Below are 24358 nucleotides of genomic sequence, written 5' to 3'. Positions count from 1 at the left end.
AGAAAGATTTTAAATCTACATGAACGTACCCTGCTTCCCCAAAATTAAGACCTAACCAGGAAATAAGCCCTAGCATGATTTTTCAGGATGCTTGTAATATAAGCCCCACCCCAAAATAAAGCCTCAGTTAAGACTGTCAGACAGACGGATGCATTTAATACCGTATTTAGTACCTGAATGTAAGACCTAACTGGAAAATAAGCCCTGATGATGTGTCTTTTCGAGCAAAAATTAATACAAGACCCGGTCTTATTTTTGGGAAAACACAGTTTCAGAGGCTTTTGCATCAAACAACGTAATGGGTCCCTTGCATCAAATATTTCTCGTACATCCACAGCTAGCACGCTAGGGAGAAATTTGTAGACCCGCCTGATCTTTAGAACATAAAACACAGAGTAATAGTGTTCTGTTTCAAGTAAAAGAAACTACTATTACTTGATACAGGCAGATAAACTCCACGGAAAGGATTTCATGCAGATTACTTTAATTCATCAGGCATTCTCTAAACATTAACTCACAGTTACTGGAGAGATTCTTCTGAAGCACATTTCATAATCTGATCCCAAACACGTAGGTGAAAAGAGATAGTATTTCCCATGTTGAAGGAGCATGGCTGGAATTCATAAAGACCCTGCTGATCTGCACATAGCCAGAAATCCCAGGTAGCCAATCAGGAGTCCCTCCCAATGGCCAATCCGAAATACAGATGTAACCAGGTGACTTAAAACTACATTACCCAGAAGGCTATCCCTTAAGGGGACAGTTCTTAATTCCTACAATAGCTGTTTACTCTGACCAGCACAAATAGGGTTGGAAGGGACCTTGGAGGTCTTCTAGTCCAGCCCCCTATGCAAGAAGGAAACCTTATACAAGTATTCATATAACACGCTTGTTAAATGAATCTGGCTTTCCCCCATTGACTTTGTTTGTCAGAGGGTCACAAAAGGGGATCGCGTGACCCCGGGACACTGCAACTGTCGTGAATATGAGTCAGTTGCCGAGCGTCTGAATGAACCATGTCAAGAGAGGCTGTAAAAGGAGTCCCAAAAGTGCTTTTTCAGGAGGCAACTGGACTTCCTTGTTTTTCTTTGAATGTTTCGCTTCTCATCCAAGAAGCTTCTTCAGCTCTGACTGGATGGTGGGGAACGAAAGAATTTATACTCCTTGCAGACAGCTGGTCATTTGCATTCTTTTAGAGCAGGGGTCTTCATACTTGGCCCTATTAAGGCTTGTGGACTTCAACTCCCAGAATTCCTCAGCTAGGCACACTGACTGAGGAATTCTGGGAGTTGAAGTCCACAAGTCCTAAAAGGGCCAAGTTTGAAGACTCCTATTTTAGAGTGTCATTGAGGCTACTTGGAAGTTTATCTGTGTCCACACTCTGAACAGAGACAATTGCTGGTTTGAAAGAGGAGTCAAAGAGGCCATCTATGTCCAAACTGAACATCCCTCTCTCAACAGAGGGGGAGGGACACAACATCATCCATCTCCAGTATACAACACAGTCCTTTCCGCAGTTCCAAGAAGGCTCCACACCCATTTGCATCACTCAGGTGACCGTGAGGACACAGACAAACCTCCAGGTGGCCTCAAGGACTCTCTAAAAGAAGGCAAATGTCCAGCTGTCTGCAAGGAGTATAAATCCTTCCCTTCCCCGCCATCCAGTCAGAACCGAAGAAGCTTCTTGGATGAGAAGTGAAAAGTCTTCAGAGAAAAACCAGACAGTCCAGTGTCCTCCTGAAAAAGCCCCTTTGGGACAACCATGACCTGGATGACGTTGTAAAAGGGGGCAAAACTCACTTAGCAACCGTCTTGCTTAGCAACCAAAATTTGAGCATCAATCAGGGTCGTACGTCGAGGTCTACCTGTAATCCAGTTAACTGCCTGTGGAGATTCTCCGTCATCCAGGTGACAAGTTACCTCAAAAGCGCTTTTTCCAAAGGCAGCTGGACTGTTTTGTTTTGTTTTTCCTTGAGGAGGAAGAACAAAACGTTTTGTTTCTCAGCCAAGGGAAACTTCATCGCTTTTCTATTAACCTTTGCAGCAAAGAGTATCCTGTGATCTCGAAGACCATCATGAGGCAGAGGCTGGTGTCCACACACGGTCAACTCTCCGGAAAATCGGACTTCAGCCCACCACACGGCAGCCACCAGTCCCTCCACCACTACCAGTACGAGAATGGCGCTCACATGCAGTTTGCCGCCTCAGATGCCCAGGATCTGCCTCTTAACACCTTCTCGGGACAGAGGGAATCTGGGCTCTTCTACCACTGTCTGAAACGGAGAGGTGAGGCAAGGAAATGGAACTGGGAGAGATCTTTTTTGAACAGATCCATGGGGGAATCTTCTGCTGGAGAGGGTCAGGCTTGAGGCAGGCCTGGGATTTTTGACATCTTAAGTAATCCAGGTCAAGGAATGAACTAGGCCTTTGGAGCATGTGGAAGCTTCCAAGGCTTCCTGATTGGCTGCAGAGCCTTAAAAGGGTTCCTGATTGGTTGGGATCATGCTGAACCTTCCCAAGGGTTTCTGATGAGTTGGGATCGGGAACCTCTCAAAGGTTCTTCGTTAGCTGGGATCGTGCTGGACCTTCCCAAGGGTTCCTGATTGGTTGGGATCATGCTGAACCTGCCAAAGGTTCTTGATTGGTTGGGATCAGGAATCTCTCAAAGGTTCTTCATTAGCTGGGATCGTGCTGGACCTTCCCAAGAGTTCCTGATTGGTTGGGATCATGCTGAACCTGCCAAGGGTTCCTGATTAGTTGGGATTGTGCTGGACCTTCCCAAGGGTTCCTGATTCATTGGGATCAGGAATCTCTCAAAGGTTCTTCACTAGCTGGGATCGTGCTGGACCTTCCCAAGGGTTCCTGATTGGTTGGGATCAGGAACCTCTCAAAGGTTCTTCACTAGCTGGGATCGTGCTGGACCTTCCCAAGGGTTCCTGATTGGTTGGGATCAGGAACCTCTCAAAGGTTCTTCATTAGCTGGGATTATACTGAATCTCTCTAAGGGTTCCTGATTGGTTGAGAGAATGCTTACTATTTAATTTTTGTTTGGCTTGTTCGTCAGCATTAGGAAACTAACCCTGAGATACTGCAATGAGATTATTTTTAGTAATGCATAAGCAGGATGGAAGAACAGAGAGACAGATTAGCAACATGGTTACTAGGCCGAAAGCAAACTAAATCATTAATATCGCCAGCTCTTAAAACCCTTTGTCAAAAATAAATTAATTTGTGCCATTCACTTTCAACATAAGTGAGCCAGTTTGGTGTCATAGTGAAGGTGCAGGTTTAGAAACCAGGAGAGTGCGAATTCTAATTTTACCTTAGGCATGAAAGCTGGCTGCGTGACTTTGGGCCAATCATCAGGCGAAGGTGAGTTCTAGTTCTGCCTTGGGCATGAAAGCCGACTGAGTGACTTTGGGCTAATCAATAGGACATTATGAATTCTAGTTTTACTTTAGGCATGAAGGGTGACTTTCGGCCAATCACCAGGAGATGGTGAGTTCTAGTCCCACCTTTTATGCCTTAGGCGTGAAAACTGACTGGGTTACTTTGGGCCAATCATCAGGAGACTGTGAGTTCTAGTCCTGCCTTAGGCATGGAAACCAGATGGGTAGCTCTGGCCCAGGTTCTCTGTCTCAACCCAAAATGCATCACAGGGTTATTCTTGTGGGGAAACAGGAGGAAGAAGGAATATTAGGCACCTTCACTACTTTGAGAGGTGTGTGTGTGTGTTTGTGTGTGTAAAAAAAGGCAGGATACAAATCTAATAATAACAATTTTAAAAAGCGTCTCAGGGCAACCTATGAGAGTTAACAAAATGTCTTGACCCCAGAACACTGTCAGATAAGAAAGGAGATATTTTCTGAACAACTAGATTTTTTCCCCCCTGGTCTTGTCTTGTCTTTTTTTTTTTTTTGTACCATTCCTGGAGTAAGCCCTTATTTTTATCTTGCAAGATTTCTCCAGTCTCCTAAGGAGGGCTCCTGGCAAATGTAAAACATGTTTTCGTTGCTGGAAAGCCCTCACGATACTTGTTTAAGGCCCCTTTGAACACAAGTATCAAAACACTGAGGCATGCTCCTTGTCAAAGTCTGTAAAAAAAGTAATCGCTGGATGTAAGAAAGCAGCGGGTGCCCAAGTTACTGAAATTCTCAGCTGATGGAACAAAATCCTGGAAATTAAGATTGATAGGATTAGCTGGACTCTGGCTGCGCTCTTTTTTTTTTTTTTTGGCTAACGAGGAAAATCCTTTCAGGAAAAAAATAAAATAAAGGTGGTGAGATGCTGTGGACGTGGAAGTTCCTTAAGCAATTTATTATGTTCCAGATCAAATTTTTTTTTAAAAAAAATTATCCTACACACTTAAGGACTAGCGGTAGTTCTTCATTACAACCATTTGTTTAGTGACTGTCTGAAGTTACAAAAGCACCGGAAAAAAAAGTGACTTAAGGCCATTTTCAGCCTTATGACCCATGGTCACGTCATCAAAATTCGGACGCTGGGCAACTGACTCGTATTTACGACAGTTGCGACATCCCGGGATCACGTGATCCCCTTTTGCGACCTTCTGACAAGCAAAGTCGATGGGGAAAGCCAGACTTGCTTAACACCCGTACTACTAACAGAACAGCTGCGGCGATTCCCTTAAGAACGGTGGCAAGCAAGGTCGTAAAATGGCCCCAAATTCATCTAGTAACCATCTTGCTGAGCCATGGAAAATTTAGGCTCACTGGCAGTTGTAAGTCAAGGACGACCTGTTCATTGTAACTTTGAAGGGTCATTAAGCGAGCTGTTGTTAAATGAGAACTACCTAGCCCAGAGGTCCCCAATGTTTTGGGCACCACCAGGGACCGGTTCCGTGGAGAGAGGTTTTCCCGTGGATGGAGGGGGCGTGGTTTTGTGTGCTGCCTGCATCTCGTGGATGGGGCTTTGCTTGTTTGTGCGGACCAGTTGCAGGCATGCCGCGGCCCGGTATTGGTCCACTGACCGGGGATTGGGGACCTCTGACCTAGCCAATAAAAAGCGAGGATTAAACAGAATTCTTTGCACCTCCACAGAAGGCGCCCGGCATCTGGACTTACCCTGCAAACGTTCGTATCTGGAACCGACCTCTTCCGCTGGAGAAGACCCCTACTTCCGGTCACCTCCACCCTACGAACAACAGATGTTGAGCCCCCCCTATTGCGGTGAGGTGACCCCACGAGAAGCATGCATGTACTCCGGGTCTGAAATTGCAGGCGTGTCAGGGGTGGAAGATCTGCCTCCTCCTCCTCCTCCTCCTCCTCCTCCACCTCCTCCTCCCCCTCCTCCCCCACCCCCTCCCCCTCTGAGCTGCAATATGTGGACCTCGGTTGCACCTTACACCAGTTACAGCGTCCAGACCATGGAGACTGTCCCTTACCAGCCCTTCCCCGCTCACTTCACGGCCACCACCATGATGCCACGCCTTCCACCCATAGCCGGTCAAGGATCACAGCTGCCGGGCAACAGCCCTTTCACTGTCTACAATCAGCTCTCCCAACCCCGCGAAAGGATTCCCGCATCGCCCTTCCCCAGAGAACGGATGGGAGAGAGGAAGCTTCCGTCGCCGCACTTAAGCCCGGCCAACGAGTTTCTCTACTCCCAGACTTTCTCCCTGTCAAGGGAATCTTCCTTGCAATACCATTCAGGAGTGAGCACAGTGGACAACTGGACTGACGGATGATTCCACGCGTCGTCAGGAGATTTCAATTCGCTGCTCCCGGACGCTTAATTCGGTGTGAATATCCACTGAGGCCTTGCACACCTGCAGCATCTACGCCGACTTGTGTTTCTGTTGGCGTTGGGAACTTTCTGTGCAATGCCAGATGAACTCTGTTGGGTGGGGTCAGTTCGGTGGAAGAGGTTTGGCTTAGCAGCATGGACCCCCGTCCCAGGGATCCAGTTGGGTATTTGCCTCTTAGAGAGACACATCCCTCATTGAGTTCCTTTCAGGTGCGAAGAATCAGGATCACATGTTAGGTTCCAGTTAAACAGATTCATTGCTCATGCCTGCACACCAGAATCTAATTAACTAACATTCAGTACTAAGTAGATAAAAGTCAGCGGAATTCAAGAGGGATTGGGCTTAAGACCATTTGTGGGAACATAACGATTCCAGGCTGATTCCTCTTTTGACTCTGCCTCTCCTTCTCTTAACAGTTCCTAAAACGCTCAAAGCTTCATTTGATTGTCTGTCAAAACCAGGGTCTTCCACTCTACCCAAGAAAAGTCAATAGACATAACTTGGGCTCCCAGAGGTGAGGGCAGCAAAAAAAAACCCACAATTTTTCCCCCTTAGCTGCAGCTGATTTTACCTCTGGTTATTATCACTTACCAACAACAACAACAAAAAAGGCCAGTGTTGTTTTTTTTGCTGGCAAGTGTCAAGCGGGGAAAATCAAGATGTCCAGGCAGTTCAAATGAATATAAAGATTTATTGCAAGCTTAAGGTCTCTACAACAGTCTGAACTACTAAGGGTCAAAGCAAATGGGCAGTAGATGAGAGTCAGTGGAATTTAAGGTGGGCTGAACTTACCTCTCTTGTGGGCAGAAAGGGACTCCAGATTCATAATGGAGCAGAGTTCTCCAATCTTTCCGGCTTGGTGGCCCGGAAGCAAGGGAAGCAGCAGGGAAATGTGAGGGTGTGTGAATCCACTTTGGGTGCCCTTGGTTTGAAGGACAGACAGAACACACACACACACACACAAACACACACACACACACACACAGGTACAATGCACTCCATTCCTGCTTAAACCTAAGCCATTTAGGGCAGGGGTCTCCAACCTTGGCAACTTTTAAGACTTGTGGACTTCAACTCCCAGAATTGGCTGGCTGAGGAATTCTGGGAGTTGAAGTCCGCAACTCTTAAAGTTGCCAAGTTTGGGGACCTCTGATTTAGGGTGATAGGAGACCTGATCATAAAAAAAAAGAAGAGAGGGTGTTTTTTTAAATGGAGTCGCTTCTAAAAGCGTTAAATGGTTTCCCTCAAACGTTGTGGTGTAAAGTGCCACCCCCACCCCCCTTCCACGTTCTGCCTTCCACGTTCCCAAGAGCAGAAACAAATCAGTGTTTTTCTGCCTTTTTTTTTTAAATAAGCAAAATTCTTAGCGATGCTAAATTGTCTTGGATAAAACCAAAGAAATATGAGGTCATGTTTTTCTAATTTCCTGGATTGCAGAGAATGGAATTTCCGTCCTTGGGGAAACACCCCACAACCCAAGCAATGTCCCTTAATCCATCCTTAATCCTGAGGCTCGACTGAGAAGCGCGGAAAATTATTCCAGCTAAATTCTAAATACAGAAGCTGTGAATGTTGAAGTTGTCCCTCGGAAATATTATACAGCTGTAGCTCCTTCAGCAAAGGAGGCAGTGTTGCCTAGTAAGAAAGTCAGGTTTGTTATGAAATAGTGAAGGCCCGCCTCCAATTTCCAGCCTGGATTTGTACAGACATTCCTCGACTTACGACCACAATTGAGCCCCAGATTTCTGTTGTTAACTGAAACCATTGTTAAGTGAGTTTTGCTCCATTTTGTGACCTTCTTGTCACAATTGTTAAGCAAATCACTGCAGTTGTTAAGTCAGCAACAGAATCGGTCTTCCTCCAGTGACTTTCCTTGCCAGAAGGTCGCAAAAGAAAATCACGTGACCTTGGGACACTGCGACCGTCATAAATATGAGTCAGTTGTCAGGCATCCGAATTTTGATCACGTGACCACAGGGATGCTACAATGGCTGTGCGAAAAACGGTCGTAAGTCACTTTTTTTTTCCAGTGCTGTGGTAACTTCGAGCTGTCACTAAACTAATCATTGTGAGTCAAGGACCATCTGTATCGGAGAATTGACTTTAAATACTTTTAAAATGTGTTTAACCTTCTCTTTTTCTTGCAGGGAATTAGCCCCAAGGCAAAATCTTTCTACTTCTGAAATGTTCTGGGATGGAAGTTTCAGAACTCTCTGCAACTAGAAAGCTAGCACAGCAGGGAATAGATTTAGATGCTTTATCCTGAACTTCATGGAGCATTTTTTTTAAAATCAGAGAACCCCTCAGAAATGGTTTCTAACCAATAATTTGCCTTACTTTCCATCCGAGCAGTGTGTTAAGCAAGGTCAACACTAAGTATCGATGTTCACATCATAGGTTAGGCCTTAACTCATTTAACTATGGTTAGCAAAATAATCATAGATAGGCTTACACAATGTTTTAAGCTATAAACCCTGGTTTATAAACAATACAGGCTGCGTTCACATGTCACCCTATCCCAGAAACAAGCCCTGGATGTTTGGTTGTGTGGTTTGTGCAAATCCATCTGCTGACCCTTTTGCATTAAGAAATGACCAGGGACATCCCAGGTGAAGTGGGTAAGAAAAAAAAATCAAGATGGTGGCTGAACAGTGTGACCCCTTTTTGACATGGCTTGCACATCGTGGGTGTGAGCGCCATCTTGACTTTTTTTGACTTGTCTTGCACAGAGTGGATTCAGCTGATTTATTCCATAGAAGTTTGGCATAGTGGTGAAGGCACCAGGTTAAAAACTGTGAGTTCTAGTCCCTTCTTAGGTACAAAAGCTGGCTGAGTCACTTTGAGCCAATCACCAGGAGACTGCGAGTTCTAGTACCGCCTTAGACATGAAAGATGGCTGGGTGACTTTGGGCCAATCACCAGGAGACAGTGAGTTCTAGTCCTGGTTTAAGCATGAAAACCGTGTGGATTACTTTGGACCAATCACCAGGAGACTCTGAGGTCTATTACCACCTTAATCATGAACGCTGGCTGGGTGACTTTGGGCCAATCACCAGGAGATGGTGAGTTCTAGTCCTGTCTTAGGCATGAAATCCAGCTGGGTGACTTTGGCCAATCACTGGGAGATTGAGAGTTCTAATCCCGCTTTACCCATGAAAAGCAGCTGGGTGACTTTGAGCTAGTAACTCTCTCTCAGCCCTACCCACTTCACAGGGTTGTTGTTATGGGGAAAATAGAAATAGGAATGGATATCTGGTTGCTTTTCACCTTGCGTTATTTATAAAAATAACATAAAAATAAATAAATAAATAAACAAAATACACATATATTAGGAGTCTTCAACACTCAGAAAACCATACCAGTCAAACAATAATCTTCAAAGCATCCAACCAATGGTAGCTTGGCTGGAAATACTCTTATTCCTGGCTTTTAAAGAAGAATGAAAGATGGAAAGTTAATACACGATCTAAGCAACTTTTGAACTTCTTAAAAATTCCAAGTTTTATCAAGGTGTTTTTTTTTTGGCCAGCCCATCCTTTTACAGGAATCTGTATAGTAAGGGACAAGTCAGTAACACAAAGTACTTTTTTTGGCAGGGGGAAGAAGGATTTTTTTTTTTTAAAAAAGATATTTTCCTGTCATCAAGGTTGCTAAAGAAAGGGTTATTTTTTCATACAGAAGATTGGCTCTTTTTTTAAAAGAAAGAAAATAATAATCAAAATTGGGGCATCACTACCAATGTTGCATGCTGAATAGTTATTTATATACCTATGTATCTTTATATAAAAATATGTATTATCTTTCTCACAAACGCAGGCCCACGTGTTCCATTCAGCTTTTGCTCTTTGTACGATAAAATTCCTAGTAAAAGAACGAAATGTTGCAAGGAGGTTTTTTAAAAAATAAAAATAAAAAAGAGAGCTATTTAAGGATTTCCTCCCCCATTATTATTTACACCATTCTCTGTTGTAAAAACTTAAGATTTGGTTACATAACATATATATGCTACAGATAAATCTCTATTAGAAACCAAAAGAGATTCTTGTTTGTTGGTTTTTTTTCTTAAAAAAAAAACACCTGTTATAATATGAACTTTTTATTTTGCATATCAGTACATAAAAATAACTGCTGGCTTTCACTGACTAGATTTATACAGGGGTAGGCAACCTTGGCTCTTTTATAACTCGTGGACTTCAAGTCCCAGAATTCCTCAGCCAGCTTGGGGGAACTGTGGCCTCTTCATGACTTGTGGACTTCAACTCCCAGAATTCCTGAGCCAGCATGGCTCAGCATGGAAACTCCCTTTCCCCTCAGCATGGCTGACTCAGGAATTCTGGGACTTGAAGTCCACAAGTCATAAAAGAGCCAAGGTTGCCTACCCATGGACTAGAACAGGGGTAGGCCACCTTGGCTCTTTTATGACTCATGGACTTCAACTCCCAGAATTCCTGAGCCAAGCATGGCTCAGCATGGAAACTCCCTTTCCCCTCAGCATGGCTGACTCAGGAATTCTGGGACTTGAAGTCCACAAGTCATAAAAGAGCCAAGGTTGCCTACCCATGGACTAGAACAGGGGTAGGCCACCTTGGCTCTTTTATGACTCATGGACTTCAACTCCCAGAATTCCTGAGCCAAGCATGGCTCTGCATGGAAACTCCCTTTCCCCTCAGCATGGCTGACTCAGGAATTCTGGGACTTGAAGTCCACAAGTCATAAAAGAGCCAAGGTTGCCTACCCATGGACTAGAACAGGGGTAGGCCACCTTGGCTCTTTTATGACTCATGGACTTCAACTCCCAGAATTCCAAAGCCAAGCATGGCTCAGCATGGAAACTCCCTTTCCCCTCAGCATGGCTGACTCAGGAATTCTGGGACTTGAAGTCCACAAGTCATAAAAGAGCTAAGGTTGCCTACCCATGGACTAGAACAGGGGTAGGCCACCTTGGCTCTTTTATGACTCGTGGACTTCAACTCCCAGAATTCCTGAGCCAGCATGGCTCAGCATGGAAACCTCTCCCTTTCCTCTCAGCATGGCTGGCTCAGGAATTCTGGGAGTTGAAGTCCGCGAGTCATAAAAGGGCCAAGGTTGCCTACCCATGGACTAGAAGATAGATGCTGGGATTGCGGTTACTCAGTGGAAACTTCCTTGAGTGAATTTTTGTTTTTTGTTTAAAAAAACCGAACCATTGGGGAGTTCACTTGTAATGTGCAGGACTGTTTATTCTGATCCTTGACTTACGACCACAATTGGGATCAGAATTTCCATCGCTAAACAAGATGGTTTTAAGTGAATCACATCCTTTTTTGCCTCCCTTTTGGAACAAGTCACTGCCGTTTTTAAGCAAACCATACGGTCGTTAAGGGAATCCGGCTTTCCCTTTAACCCCTTTGCTCGTCGGAAGCCAGCTGGGAAGGTCGCAAAAGGAGATCTCATGACCCCGGGACACTCCGACCGTCATAAATACGAGTCAGTTGCCCAACGTCAGAATTTTGATCATGTGACCCTGGGGGAAATGCAATGGTCGTTAAGTGAGAAAACGGTCCTAAGTCACTTTTTTCAGTGCGAACGGTCACGAAAGGAACTGTTGTAAGTTGAGGACTACCTGTATTAAAGCAGATGGAGGAGGACTTACAGATAGTCCTCGACTTACAACGGTTCCTTTAATGACCGTTCGCACTAGGCAAGTCGGTTGTTAAGTGACACCCAATTTTTTGAGGGTTTTTTTTGCCAGGGCCGTTAAGTGAACCAATGCAATTAAGCGACTCATGCGGTCATTAAATGAATCCAACTTTCTTCCCCCCCTCCCCCAACTTTGCTTGTTGGAAGCCATCTGGGAAGCTTGCAAAAGTTGAACACATGATGGCAGGATGCTGCAATGATCACAAATACATGCCAGTTGCCAGGCGCCCAAATTTTGTTCATGTGATCATTGGATCACATCATAAGCGCAAAGACCCCGTCATAAGTCCCTTTTTCAGCACTGTTGTAACTTTGAACAGTCACTAAACGGCATATACATAGAATGAAGGCTACTGCTAAGCTTGTAAGCCGCCCTGAGTCTTCGGAGAAGGGTGGGATATAAATGGAATTAAAATAAAAAATAAAAAATAAATAGAATAGAATAGAACAGAACAGAACAGAATAATGAAAGAACGGAATATAGAATAGAATAGAATAGAATAGAATAGAATAGAATAGAATAGAATAGAATAGAATAGAATAGAATAGAATAGAATAGAATAGAATAGAATAGAATAGAATAATAGAATAGAATAATGAAAGAACGGAATATAGAGTAGAATAGAATAGAGAGTAGAATAGAATAGAATAGAATAGAATAGAATAGAATAGAATAGAATAGAATAGAATAGAATAGAATAGAATAGAATAGAATAGAATAGAATAGAATAGAATAGAAGCAGGAAGGGGCCTTTGAGGTCTTCTAGTCCAGCTCCTATACCATCTCAGACAGATGACTGTCTAGTGCACAGGTCTGCAACCTGCGGATCTGGAGCCGCATGCGGCTCTTTCAGACATCTCCTGTGGCTCCCAGTCCTCTGCCATGTGCAGTCCAAAAAAAAAAAGTGGGACTAAAAAAGTTCAACCAATCAAATATGCAGGGTAGGTGCATATCTCGCCTTGGCTCCACTCTTCAGTCAAACCCAGTTTTTCCTTTTCTGAGGGAACCGGTTCCGAGTGGCTCTTTCACTGTTTCAGGTTGCTGACCCCTGGCTGTAGTCTCTTCTTAAAAATCTCCAGTGATGGAGCGCCCACGATTTCTGGAGGCAAGCTGTTCCACTGGTTAATTGTCCTCACTGTTGGAACTTTCTCCTTAATCCCAGGTTGCTTTTTACCTTGATTAGTTTCCAACCATTGTTTCTTGTCCAGCCCTCTGGTGCTTTAAACAATAGTTTGACACCTTGTTCTTCGTGGCAGCCCCTCAAATATTGGAATATTGCTATCCTGTCCCCTGTTTCTTCTTTTCTTTAGACTAGTAAGTCGAGGACTATCTTTAAATCTCATGTTAAAATATGCCAGGCCTTTTTTGTTATATATATATATATATATATATATATATATATATATATATATATATGTATGTATGTATGTATGTATGTATGTATGTATGTATGTATGTATACCGTATATATATATATATATATATATATATATATATATATATATATGTGTGTGTGTGTGTGTGTGTGTGTGTGTGTGTGTGTGTGTGTATATGTGTGTGTGTGTGTGTGTGTGTACATATATATATATATATATACACTGCTCAAAAAAATAAAGGGAACACAAGATAAGACATCCTACTATTAAATAAAGTACATTGTGTTGTTTAAGTGTTCCCTTTATTTTTTTGAGCAGTGTATATATATATGTATGAAACTTAATTTCATGGAGTCAAAAAAAAAGTGGATGCATTAACTTTTGGCAGACTTTGCAATTGAGAAAAGCCGACATCTGGAATTAAAAGGGGCACATTTTGGCAAAAGATATTTGCTTACAACAAGGAGAAAGGAAGTCTTTGCAATCTGGAACATTCAAGCTGCTTCACAGTACTTTTATTATGTCATTAATTCATAATGCAATACGTAGGAAAAAAAATTAAGTTTCTTTTCAGAGGGAGGAGAAATTTCCTACAAGAAGAGAAAGCCCAGGGCAGGATTTTTCCAGCCTATATTAGGATTCTCCGGCACCCCTGGACAGAAGGTACAAATGGTTCGCAATTTTTGGGCTGATCCACTGCAGAATAAATTCTCAGGACATCTGCAAATTCTGGATTGCTTCCAGATTTAATCGGAGCAGACTCTCCCTGAAATCAGTACAGTAACATTGGTTCCAGATTTGTATCGCAAGTACATTTCGTTGTCTGCAATCTTTGTTCACTTCTTCGGCGTTCTCATAAATATGGAGTGAAATTCGGGTTTTGGCACACAAGCCTTCCTCTCCCACCTGGACCATTCTGATCTGCTCTTGCTTTAAAAAAATAAAGGAACAAAGGTGTGTGAAGGGTATAGTTTTCTTAAAAAGAAAAAGCCAGGATGGTGGCCACTTGGTTTAGTGAAAACCAGGAGATGGTGGGTTCTAGTTTCACCGTTGGCATGAAAGCCAGATGGGTAACTTCGGACCAATCACCAGGAGACTGTGAGTTCTAGTCCTGCCTTGGGCATGAAAGCTGGTTGGATGACTTTAGGCCAATCACCAGGAGACTGTGAGTTCTAGTCCCACCTTAGGCATGAAAGCTGGCTGGGAAACTTTGGGCCAATCACCAGAAGATGAGTTCTAGTCCTGCATTGGGCATGACAACCATCTGATTGACACTAGGCCTATCATCAGGAAACTGTGAGTTAAAGAGTATCATGTATGTTTGCCCCCTTGAGTTATTTATAAAAATAATAAAGGCAGGGAATAAAAAAATAAAATAAGGGAATAAATAAATCCAAAAATAGATAAAATAAATCAACTTTTAATGTGCAACGCACCTAAAAACCCAAGTGGGACTTCCATGCCACAACTGTGGCCGCCTTTATGACTTTTTTGTCCCTACCCTGGAGAAACACTTGACTGCAGATTTGTCATACGCGGCTAAAAGGTTGTGTTTCACCAGAAACCTGTGAAATAAGAATCAGTCCTTGAAGTCAACCAATCAAAATAGAGCTGGAAGGGATCTTGGAGGTCTTCTAGTTCAACCCCCTGCTCAAGCAGGAGATCCTGTACCATTTCAGACAAGTGGCTGTCCAGTCTCTTCTTAAAACCCTCCAGTAATGGAGCATTCACCGCCTCTGGAGGCAGGTTGTTCCACTGGTTAATTGTTCTCACTGTCAAGAAGTTTCTCCTTAATTCCAGGATGCTTCTCTCCTTGGTTAGTTTCCATCTCTTGCTTCTTGTCCTGCCTTCTGGTGCTTTGGAGAATAGCTTGACTCCCTCTTCTTTGGGGCAGCCCCTGAGATATTGGAACACTGCTATCATGTCCCCCCCTGGTCCTTCTGTTCATTAAACTACTAAGGTAAAGGTAAAGGTTCCCCCGCACATGTGTGCTAGTCGTTTCCGACTCTAGGGGCCGGTGCTCATCTCCGTTTCAAAGCCGAAGAGCCAGCGCTTGTCCAAAGACGTCTCCGTGGTCATGTGGCCGGCATGACTAGACGCCAAAGGCGCACGGAACGCTGTTACCTTCCCACCGTAGTGGTCCCTATTTTTCTACTTGCATTTTTACGTGCTTTTGAACTGCTAGGTTGGCAGAAGCTGGGACGAGTAACAGGCGCTCACTCTGTTACGCGGCACTCGGGATTCGACCCGCCAAACTGCCGACCTTCTGATCGACAAGCTCAGCGTCCTAACCTACTGAGCCACCGCGTCCTAGACATACCCAATTCCAGCTGTTGTGTTGAAGCCAAACTGAAGTTGAAGCGATAAATATATGTAGCATCGTTGGACTTTTCTGCATATGGTTTGAATCATTTGGAGTTGTAGATGTTTCATTACGTTACCAAGTAAGATCTCCAGGGCAGAAGATCTTGTTTAATTGTGTAGAAATCAAACAATGCAATGCAATGCAATGCAATGCAATAGAACAAAACAGAACAGAACAGAACAGAACAGAACACAATACAATACAATACAATACAATACAATATGAATTATATATAAATCTGAAAGCCAGTTTGGCCTAGTCAATGCAAGGGTAGGCAACCTTTGCTCTTTTATGATTCGTGGACTTCAACTCCCAGAATTCCTGAGCCAGCCATGCTGAGGAGAAAGGGACAAGTTTCCATACTGAGCCATGCTGGCTCAGGAATTCTGGGAGTTGAAGTCCATGAGTCATAAAAGAGCCAAGGTTGCCTATCCCTGGCCTAGTGGTTAAGGCATCAGGCTAGAAAGCAGGAGGCGGTGAGTTCTAATCTGTACTTAGCCATGAAAATCAGCCGGGTGACTCTGGACCAATCACCAGGAGATTATCAGTTCTAGTCCCGCCTTAGGCATGAAAGTTCCTGGGTGGCTTTTGGCCAGTCCCCCTCCCTCTCTCTCTCAGCCCAAGCCACCTCACAGGGTTGTTGTTGGGAAATAGGAATAGGAAGCTGTGTTGGATGTGTTTGCCATCTCATTTGTAAAAATAATAAAGATAGGGTACATGAACAAACAAACAAATACATGGTGGGGCTTGGATTGCGTGGTTTGACGTGAATTCTGGGAGTTGAAGTCTACACTTCTTTAAGCTACCAAGGTTAAGAAACATTGGCCTACCGGAGCCTTATTGTGCAACCCCAGCCAGAACAAAGCACTTGGCACAAAAGTCGTCTATTTTATGTCCGTAGTTGAGCCAGTGAATGCATCAAACCCCTTTCCCTGTCCTCAGCCGATAAAACTTTCTTCACCTCAATCTCCTTCAACAGAAGCCTCGAAGAAAGAAAATAAACCACGATAAAGGCTTAGCGAGACACTCAAAGGCAGCCAGGCCTGGCTACTCTCCTGCCCACCAAGCAGCCAACTTGATGAAGCCATTTATCATTATGAAGGAAGGAAGACAGGCTGGAAAAAGGGGTGGGGGAGGGGGAGAAACCTTTCCTTGGGATTTCTGGGCATTGTCACTTTACAATTACACACAGACACACACACACACACTCCACAAGCTTAACTGCCTCTTCAAGCTTGGTTGCCTGTACCCATTTTTGTTTTTCAAGAGGCAATTTTTTTTAAAAAAACAGACTTGGCTAAGAATGCTAGGTGCAATAGCTGGGTGTATTGGAGGCAGGCAGATCTGAAGAGGAAGAGGAAGGGACAAAGAGAGAGGAAGAAGAAAGAAAGAAAGAAAGAAAGAAAGAAAGAAAGAAAGAAAGAAAGAAAGAAAGAAAGAAAGAAAGAAAGAAAGAAAGAAAGAGAAAGAAAGAAAGGAAGGAAGGAAGGAAGGAAGGAAGGAAGGAAGGAAGGAAGGAAGGAAGGAAGGGGAGGGGAGGGGAGGAGGGGAAGGGAAGGGAAGGGAGGGGAGGGGAGGGGAGGAGAGGAGAGGAGAGGAGAAGAGAAGAGAAGAGAGGAGAGGAGAGGAGAGGAGAGGAGAGGAGAGGAGAGGAGAAGAGAGGAGAAGAGAAGAGAAGAGAAGAGAAGAGAAGAGAAGAGAAGAGAAGAGAAGAGAAGAGAAGAGAAGAGAAGAGAAGAGAAGAGAAGAGAAGAGAAGAGGGGAGATGGAGGGGCAAACAACAAGAATGATTAGGGGGTTGGAGGCAGGAATTGGGCATGGACAGTCTAGAAAAGAAGGACGAGGGGTGACATGATAGCAGCCTTCCAGTATCTCAGGGGCTGCCCCAAAGAAGAGGGAGTCAAGCTATTCTCCAAAGCCCCTGAAGGCAGGAGAAGAAGCAACGGATGGAAACTAATCAAGGAGAGAAGCAACCTAGAACTAAGGAGAAACTTCCTGACAGTGAGAACAATTCACCAGTGGAACAACCTGCCTCCAGAAGTTGTGGGTGCCCCATTGCCCTTTCCCACCTGGGAAAGGGCAGCCACTGAGGCACTTGACCGGGTTGTACCCTTGCGGCCCCTGACCCGGCGCAGATCCCAGCGAGCTCCATGGTTCTCCGTGGAGCTCCGGGAGATGAAGCGTCGGAAACGGGGCCTAGAGAGCTGTTGGAGGTCGAGCCGATCCTAACCCGACCGGTTGCGGTTAAGAACCTATATTAGGTCTTATCTCGCAGCGATGAGGGTGGCGAGGTGTAATTACTTCTCTACCCTCATTGCGTCCGCAGATAATCGCCCGGCCGCCCTGTTTAGGGTGACTCGCTCACTTCTTAATCAGGAGGTGAGGGAGGATCCCTTGCAGGGTCGTGCCGAGGAATTTAGTCAACATCTGTCGGATAAAATCGCTCGGATTCGGACCGGTTTGGACTCCAGCTGGGCAGAGTCAGGCGATCAGGACACGGACGGTCTTGTCAATGTTATCTGGGAAGAGTTTGATTCTGTGACCCCTGATGAAGTGGACAGGATTATGGGGAGGCTGAGCTCCTCCACATGTTTGTTGGACCCGTGCCCTTCCTGGCTGGTTTATGCAGCTAGGGAGAGGACACGAGGCTGGCTCCAGGCGGTTATATCTGCTTCTTTGAGTGAGGGTTATTTCCCCACCGTCTTGAAGGAGGCGGTGGTGAGACCTCTCCTCAAGAAGCCTGCCTTGGACCCAGCTGTATTGAACAACTTTCGTCCGGTCTCCAACCTTCGCTTTCTTGCGAAGGTTGTTGAGAGTGTGGTGGTGCATCAGCTCCCTCTGGTCCTGGATGAAGCGGATTATCTGGACCCCTACCAATCGGGTTTCAGGCCCGGGTACAGCATGGAGACGGCATTGGTCGCTCTGGTGAATGATCTCTGGAGGGCTCGGGACAGGGGATATTCCTCTGTCCTAGTCCTATTAGACCTCTCGGCGGCTTTCGATACCATCGACCATGGTATCTTGCTGCGGCGTCTCAGGGGATTGGGAGTGGGAGGCACGGTTCTTCGGTGGTTCTCCTCCTATCTCCTGGGACGTTCGCAGTCGGTGTTGGCAGGGGGGCAGAGATCGACCCCGAGGTCTCTCGTTTGTGGAGTTCCTCAGGGGTCGGTTCTCTCGCCTCTCCTGTTCAACATCTACATGAAACCGCTGGGTGAGATCATTCGTGGTTTTGGAGTTGGGTATCATCAATATGCCGATGATACCTGTTCTGAACCAGCCCTCTTCTAACAAACCCCTTATCAGAAAGAAGAGACTGGAGAGCGTCCAAGGCTAAAAGGCTTCTGCCAAGATTTAATTACGCAGTTAACAAAAACACTAGAGCTTGTCTTCTCAAGCGGAAAAGTTGCTTTCAGCAACCAGCCCCTCCCCAAACACTCCTTTTATAGAGAGCTCAGGGCGTGGTCTCCCTGTGCCTCCTCCCGAGGAGTCCCATAGCCTTTCTTTGTTTGTTCCTGCTCGACTGCCTCCTGCGTCGGGCGTCCTTGAACAGGGCCAGCTGTGGGTCATCATCCTCCGCACTCTCGGGCTCACGCAGCTGAGAAGAGGTCCCCGGCTGAGGACTCTGCAAAGCCTCCAAACCATCATCAGCCGGTTCGTCTCCCTCCTCCCCCTCATCTGAGTCCTCCGATACGTCGGAGCCAGCTGTCGGACCCACAGGCTGGCCCTGAGTCACAACAATACCCAACTTTTCTTTTCGACCCCAAACCACCCCAGTGATGCCCTCGCTGTGATGTCCCGTTGCCTGGAGGCGGTTCGGGTCTGGATGGGGAGGAACAGACTTCAGCTCAACCCTGACAAGACTGAGTGGCTGTGCATTCCGGCATCCCGGGACATTCAAAATGTTCCATCTCTTTCTATGGGGGGTGAGCTCTTACCCCCCGTGGATAGGGCTCGCAACTTGGGAGTCCTCCTAGATTCACGGCTTACCCTAGAAGATCATGTAGTGGCCGTGACTAGGGGGGCTTTTGCCCAGGTTCGCCTGGTGCGCCAGTTGCGGCCCTATCTGGACCGGGATGCCCTGTGCACGGTCACTCATGCGCTCGTGACCTCTCGCCTTGACTACTGTAATGCTCTCTACATGGGGCTTCCCTTGAAGACCACTCGGAGGCTCCAACTGGTACAGAATGCGGCCGCGAGAGTTGTCTTGGGAGTTTCCCGGTACTCCCATGTTACACCTTTGCTCCGCGAGCTGCATTGGTTACCAGTTGTCTTCCGGGTGAGGTTCAAGGTCTTAGTTATGATCTTTAAGTCCCTACATGGCATGGGTCCGGGGTACCTCGGGGACCACCTGCTGCCGGCTTCAACTCCCCTCCGCCCTGTGCGTTCCCACAGAGAGGGCCTCCTCAGGGTGCCTCCGGTCAGGGAATGCCGACTGGCGGCCCCCAGGGGGAGAGCCTTCTCTGTGGGTGCCCCGGCTTTGTGGAACCAACTGCCGGTGGAGCTCCGGACGGCATCGGACCTCCGAACTTTCCGTCGTGGTCTGAAGACCCATTTGTTTGAATTGGCCGGTCTGGCCTGATGGGGGAGTTGGGTTTTAAATTGTCATTTTAGATTGTATTATTGTTTTTTAATTGGGCACTGATTTAATCTTTGTTTTAACTTTTGTATAGTATTGTATTTTTATTTATATGCCCTGTGAACCGCCCTGAGTCCCCAGGGAGAAGGGCGGTATATAAATTAAATAAAACATAAAACATAAACATAAAAACATTGCTGGAGGCTTTTAAGAAGAGACTGGACAGTCACTTGTCTGAAATGGTACAGGGTGTCTCGCTCAAGCAAGGAGTTGGACTAGATGCTCTCCAAGATCCCTTCCAACTCTGTTATTCTATGTTCTTCTGAGATTGCCCAGGACCTTTGGATATGTATAAATTGAAAAAATTCCTCTCGTTTCTTTCCCTTTCCTTCCAAACCAGAGAACTGTAGCGATGTCGGTATTAAAAAAAAATGCACTTGCCCTTCAGATATTCATTGCAATGGAAGTACTCAAAACCATATTGAGGTTTTACTCATGAAATTCTAGCCGAATTCCACTTTGTGGAACCAGATCTCTTTAAATTAGGCTTGAAGGCTGGCTAGGTTCATCATAAAAAAAAAAAGGATCCGGTTATCGTGCGACTGCAATTCACCCCCAGAAGTCTTAGTGCATGAGTAATTTTTTTTTAAAATTCCATTTATATCCCGCCCTTCTCCGAAGACTCAGGGCGGCTTACAAGCTTAGCAGTAGCCTTCATTCTATGTATATGCCTGCTTATTAGGGCTTTCACACACACCCCAAGCGGCATTATTACAAAGTCAGCTTAATTGCCCCCAACAATCTGGGTCCTCATTTTACCTACCTTGGAAGGATGGAAGGCTGAGTCAACCTTGAGCCTGGTGGGACTCGAACCTGCACTAATTGCAGGCAGCTGGTGTTACTTAAGGAGGCATCAGCCCACTGCGCCACCAAGGCTTTGAGGCTTCCTAAAGGATCAGCTCCCCTTCATGGATTACTGCCTTGTCGTGGCGAAGGGGCTTGCGTAATTCAATGAAGCTATGAGCTATGCCGTGCAGGGCCACCCAAGACGGACAGGTCATAGCAGAGAGTTCTGACAAAACGTGATCCACTGGAGAAGGAAATGGCAAACCACTCCAGTATCTTTGCCATGAAAACCCCATGGACAGTACCAAAAGGCAAAACGATATGATGCTGGAAGATGAGCCCCTCAGGTCGGAAGGTGTCCAATATGCTACTGGGGAAGAGCAGAGGGCTAGTACTAGTAGCGCCAGAAAGAATGAAGCGACTGGGCCAAAGCCGAAAGGACGCTCAGCTGTGGATATGTCTGGTGGTGAAAGGAAAGTCCGATGCTGTAAGGATTTTTTCTCCATAGGAACCTGGAATGTAAGATCCATGAATCAAGGAAAACTGGACGTGGTCAAACAAGAGATGACAAGACTGAACATCGACATCTTAGGTATCAGCGAACTAAAATGGACAGGAATGGGTGAATTTAATTCAGATGACCATCAGGTATACTACTGTGGGCAAGAATCCTTCAGAAGAAATGGAGTAGCCTTCATAGTCAATAAAAGAGTAGGAAAAGCAATACTGGGATACAATCCTCAAAATGACAGAATGATCTCAGTTCGAATCCAAGGCAAACCATTCAATATCACAGTAGTCCAGGTCTATGCCCCAACCACCAGTGCTGAAGAGGATGAAATTGACCAGTTCTATGAAGCACTACAGCACCTTATAGAACTAACACCCAAAAATGATGTTCTTATCATCATGGGGGATTGGAATGCTAAAGTAGGAAGCCAAAAGATAACTGGAATAACAGGCAAGTTTGGCCTTGGAGTGCAAAATGAAGCAGGGCACAGGCTGATAGAATTCTGTCAAGAGAATACGATGGTCATAGCAAACACTCTTTTCCAACAACCCAAGAGACGGCTCTACACATGGACATCACCAGATGGTCAACACAGAAATCAGATTGACTATATGCTCTGCAGCCAAAGATGGAGAAGCTCTATACAGTCAGTAAAAACAAGACCAGGAGCTGACTGTGGCTCAGACCATGAGCTTCTCCTTGCAAAGTTTAGGCTTAAACTGAAGAAAGTAGGGAAAAGCACTAGGCCACTCAGGTATGAATTAAATCATATCCCTGTTGAATATACAGTAGAGGTGACAAATAGATTTAAGGAATTAGATCTGATAGACAGAGTGCCTGAAGAACTATGGACAGAGGTTCGCGACATTGTACAACAGGTAGCAACCAAAACCATCCCAAAGAAAAAGAAATGCAAGAAAGCAAAATGGCTGTCTGAGGAAGCTTTGCAAATAGCTGAGGAAAGGAGGGAAGCGAAAGGCAAGGGAGAAAAAGAAAGATACACCCAATTGAATGCAGAATTCCAGAGAATAGCTAGAAGAGATAAGAATGCCTTCTTAAATGAACAGTGCAAAGAAATAGAAGAAAATAATAGAATAGGGAGGACCAGAGATCTTTTCAAGAAAATTGGAGAAATGAAGGGAACGTTTAATGCAAAAATGGGCATGATAAAGGACCAAAATGGCAGGGACCTAACAGAGGCAGAAGAGATTAAGAAGAGGTGGCAAAATTACACAGAAGAACTATACAAGAATGAGCTTAACGTCCCTGATAATCACAATGAAGTGGTCACTGACCTAGAGCCAGACATCCTAGAATGTGAAGTGAAGTGGGCCTTAGAAAAGCTGAGCAACAACAAAGCTAGTGGAGGTGACAGTATTCCAGCTGAGCTATTCAAAATCTTAAAAGACAATGCAGTAAAAGTGCTACACTCAATTTGCCAGCAAATTTGGAAAACTCAACAATGGCCACAGGATTGGAAAAGATCAGTTTACATTCCAATTCCAAAGAAAGGCAGTGCCAAAGAATGTTCAAACTATCGCACCATTGCACTCATTTCTCATGCTAGTAAAGTCATGCTTAAAATCCTACAAGCTAGACTTCAGCAGTATGTGGATCGAGAACTACCAGAAGTGCAGGCAGGATTTCGAAGAGGCAGAGGAACTAGAGATCAAATTGCCAACATACGCTGGATCATGGAGAAAGCTAGGGAGTTCCAGAAAAACATCTACTTCTGCTTCATTGACTATGCTAAAGCCTTTGATTGTGTGGATCATAACAAACTGTGGCAAGTTCTTAAAGAGATGGGAGTACCAGACCATCTTATTTGTCTCTTGAGAAACCTATATGCGGGTCAAGAAGCAACAGTGAGAACTGGACACGGAACCACTGATTGGTTCAAAATTGGGAAAGGAGTCCGGCAAGGCTGTATACTGTCGCCCTGCCTATTTAACTTATATGCAGAGCACATCATGAGAAAGGCAGGGCTAGATGAATCAAAAGTTGGAATTAAGATTGCCGGAAGAAATATCAACAACCTAAGATACGCAGATGATACCACTCTAATGGCAGAAAGTGAAGAAGAACTAAAGAGCCTCTTGTTGCAGGTGAAGAAGGAGAGTGCAAAACTTGGGTTGAAACTTAACATTAAGAAAACCAAGATCATGGCATCTGGCCCTCTCAATTCCTGGCAAATAGATGGGGAAGAAATGGAGGTAGTGACAGATTTTATTTTCCTGGGCTCCAAGATCACTGTAGATGGGGACTGTAGCCAAGAAATTAAAAGACGCTTGCTCCTGGGGAGGAAAGCCATGGCAAATCTAGACAGCACACTAAAAAGCAGAGACATCACCCTGTCAACAAAAGTGCGTATAGTCAAGGCTATGGTCTTCCCAGTTGCAACGTATGGCAGTGAAAGTTGGACCATAAGAAAGGCTGAGCGCCAAAGAATTGAGGCCTTTGAACTGTGGTGCTGGAGAAGACTCCTGCGAGTCCCTTGGACTGCAAGGCGATCAAACCGGTCAGTCCTAGAGGAGATCAATCCTGACTGCTCTTTAGAAGGCCAGATCCTGAAGCTAAAACTCAAGTACTTTGGCCACCTAATGAGAAGGAAGGACTCACTGGAGAAGAGCCTAATGCTGGGAAAGATCGAGGGCAATAGAAGAAGGGGACGACAGAGAATGAGGTGGCTGGATGGAGTCACTGAAGCAGTAGGCGTGAGCTTAAATGGACTCCAGAAGATGGTAGAGGACAGGAAGGCCTGGAGGAATGTTGTCCATAGGGTCGCGATGGGTCGGACACGACTTCGCAGCTAACAACAACAACAAAAGGATCAGCTACCCTACGAAAGCAAAAGAGAATCCATCAGCGGTCAAAGTAGAGCTCCCCTTAATGTTCTTCGAGGGTGGGCATCAAGGAGAGACTCTTTTTGATGGACCCCTGATCAACAGTACTACAAACGGAGTTGGCTTCTGCTAATGGCACAAGTAAATTGGCAGCAGGTAGATAATCTTCAAGTATAAAAGATTTAACTAGACTCAGGAGAGTGAGTTTGAAGAGAAAGGGATGAAGGAAACCAGGGAAAGGATTACAGGTAGTCTTCGACTTACGACTGCAATTGGGACCAGCATTTCTATTGCTAAGCAAAGTGCCTTTTAAGTGAGTTGCACCCAACTTTACGAACTTTTTTTGCCGTAGCGGTTGCAGCTGTGCTAAATACATGCCAGTTGCCCAATGTCT

The 24358-nt window shown here is 45.2% G+C and overlaps 1 protein-coding gene across 1 annotated transcript in view; it reads left to right on the top strand.

Annotated features, from left to right (window-relative positions):
• The window catches only part of TBX4 (T-box transcription factor 4), a gene marked incomplete at both ends in the record, with an annotated part of 48657 nt that extends 42950 nt beyond the window's left edge, over positions 1 to 5707 (top strand). The window contains 2 exons of the mRNA XM_083379777.1: positions 2045 to 2286; positions 5061 to 5707. Of these exons, the coding sequence (XP_083235903.1) occupies positions 2045 to 2286; positions 5061 to 5707 (889 nt within the window). The remainder of the gene's footprint in view (positions 1 to 2044; positions 2287 to 5060) is intronic.
• Between the last annotated feature and the right edge of the window lie 18651 nt (positions 5708 to 24358).

The sequence above is a fragment of the Vipera ursinii genome, assembly GCF_947247035.1.
Source record: "Vipera ursinii genome assembly, chromosome: 1".
Classification (NCBI taxonomy): domain Eukaryota; kingdom Metazoa; phylum Chordata; class Lepidosauria; order Squamata; family Viperidae; genus Vipera; species Vipera ursinii.
Note: the sequence above shows the minus strand (reverse complement) of the source record. Positions and strands in the feature narration are given on the sequence as shown.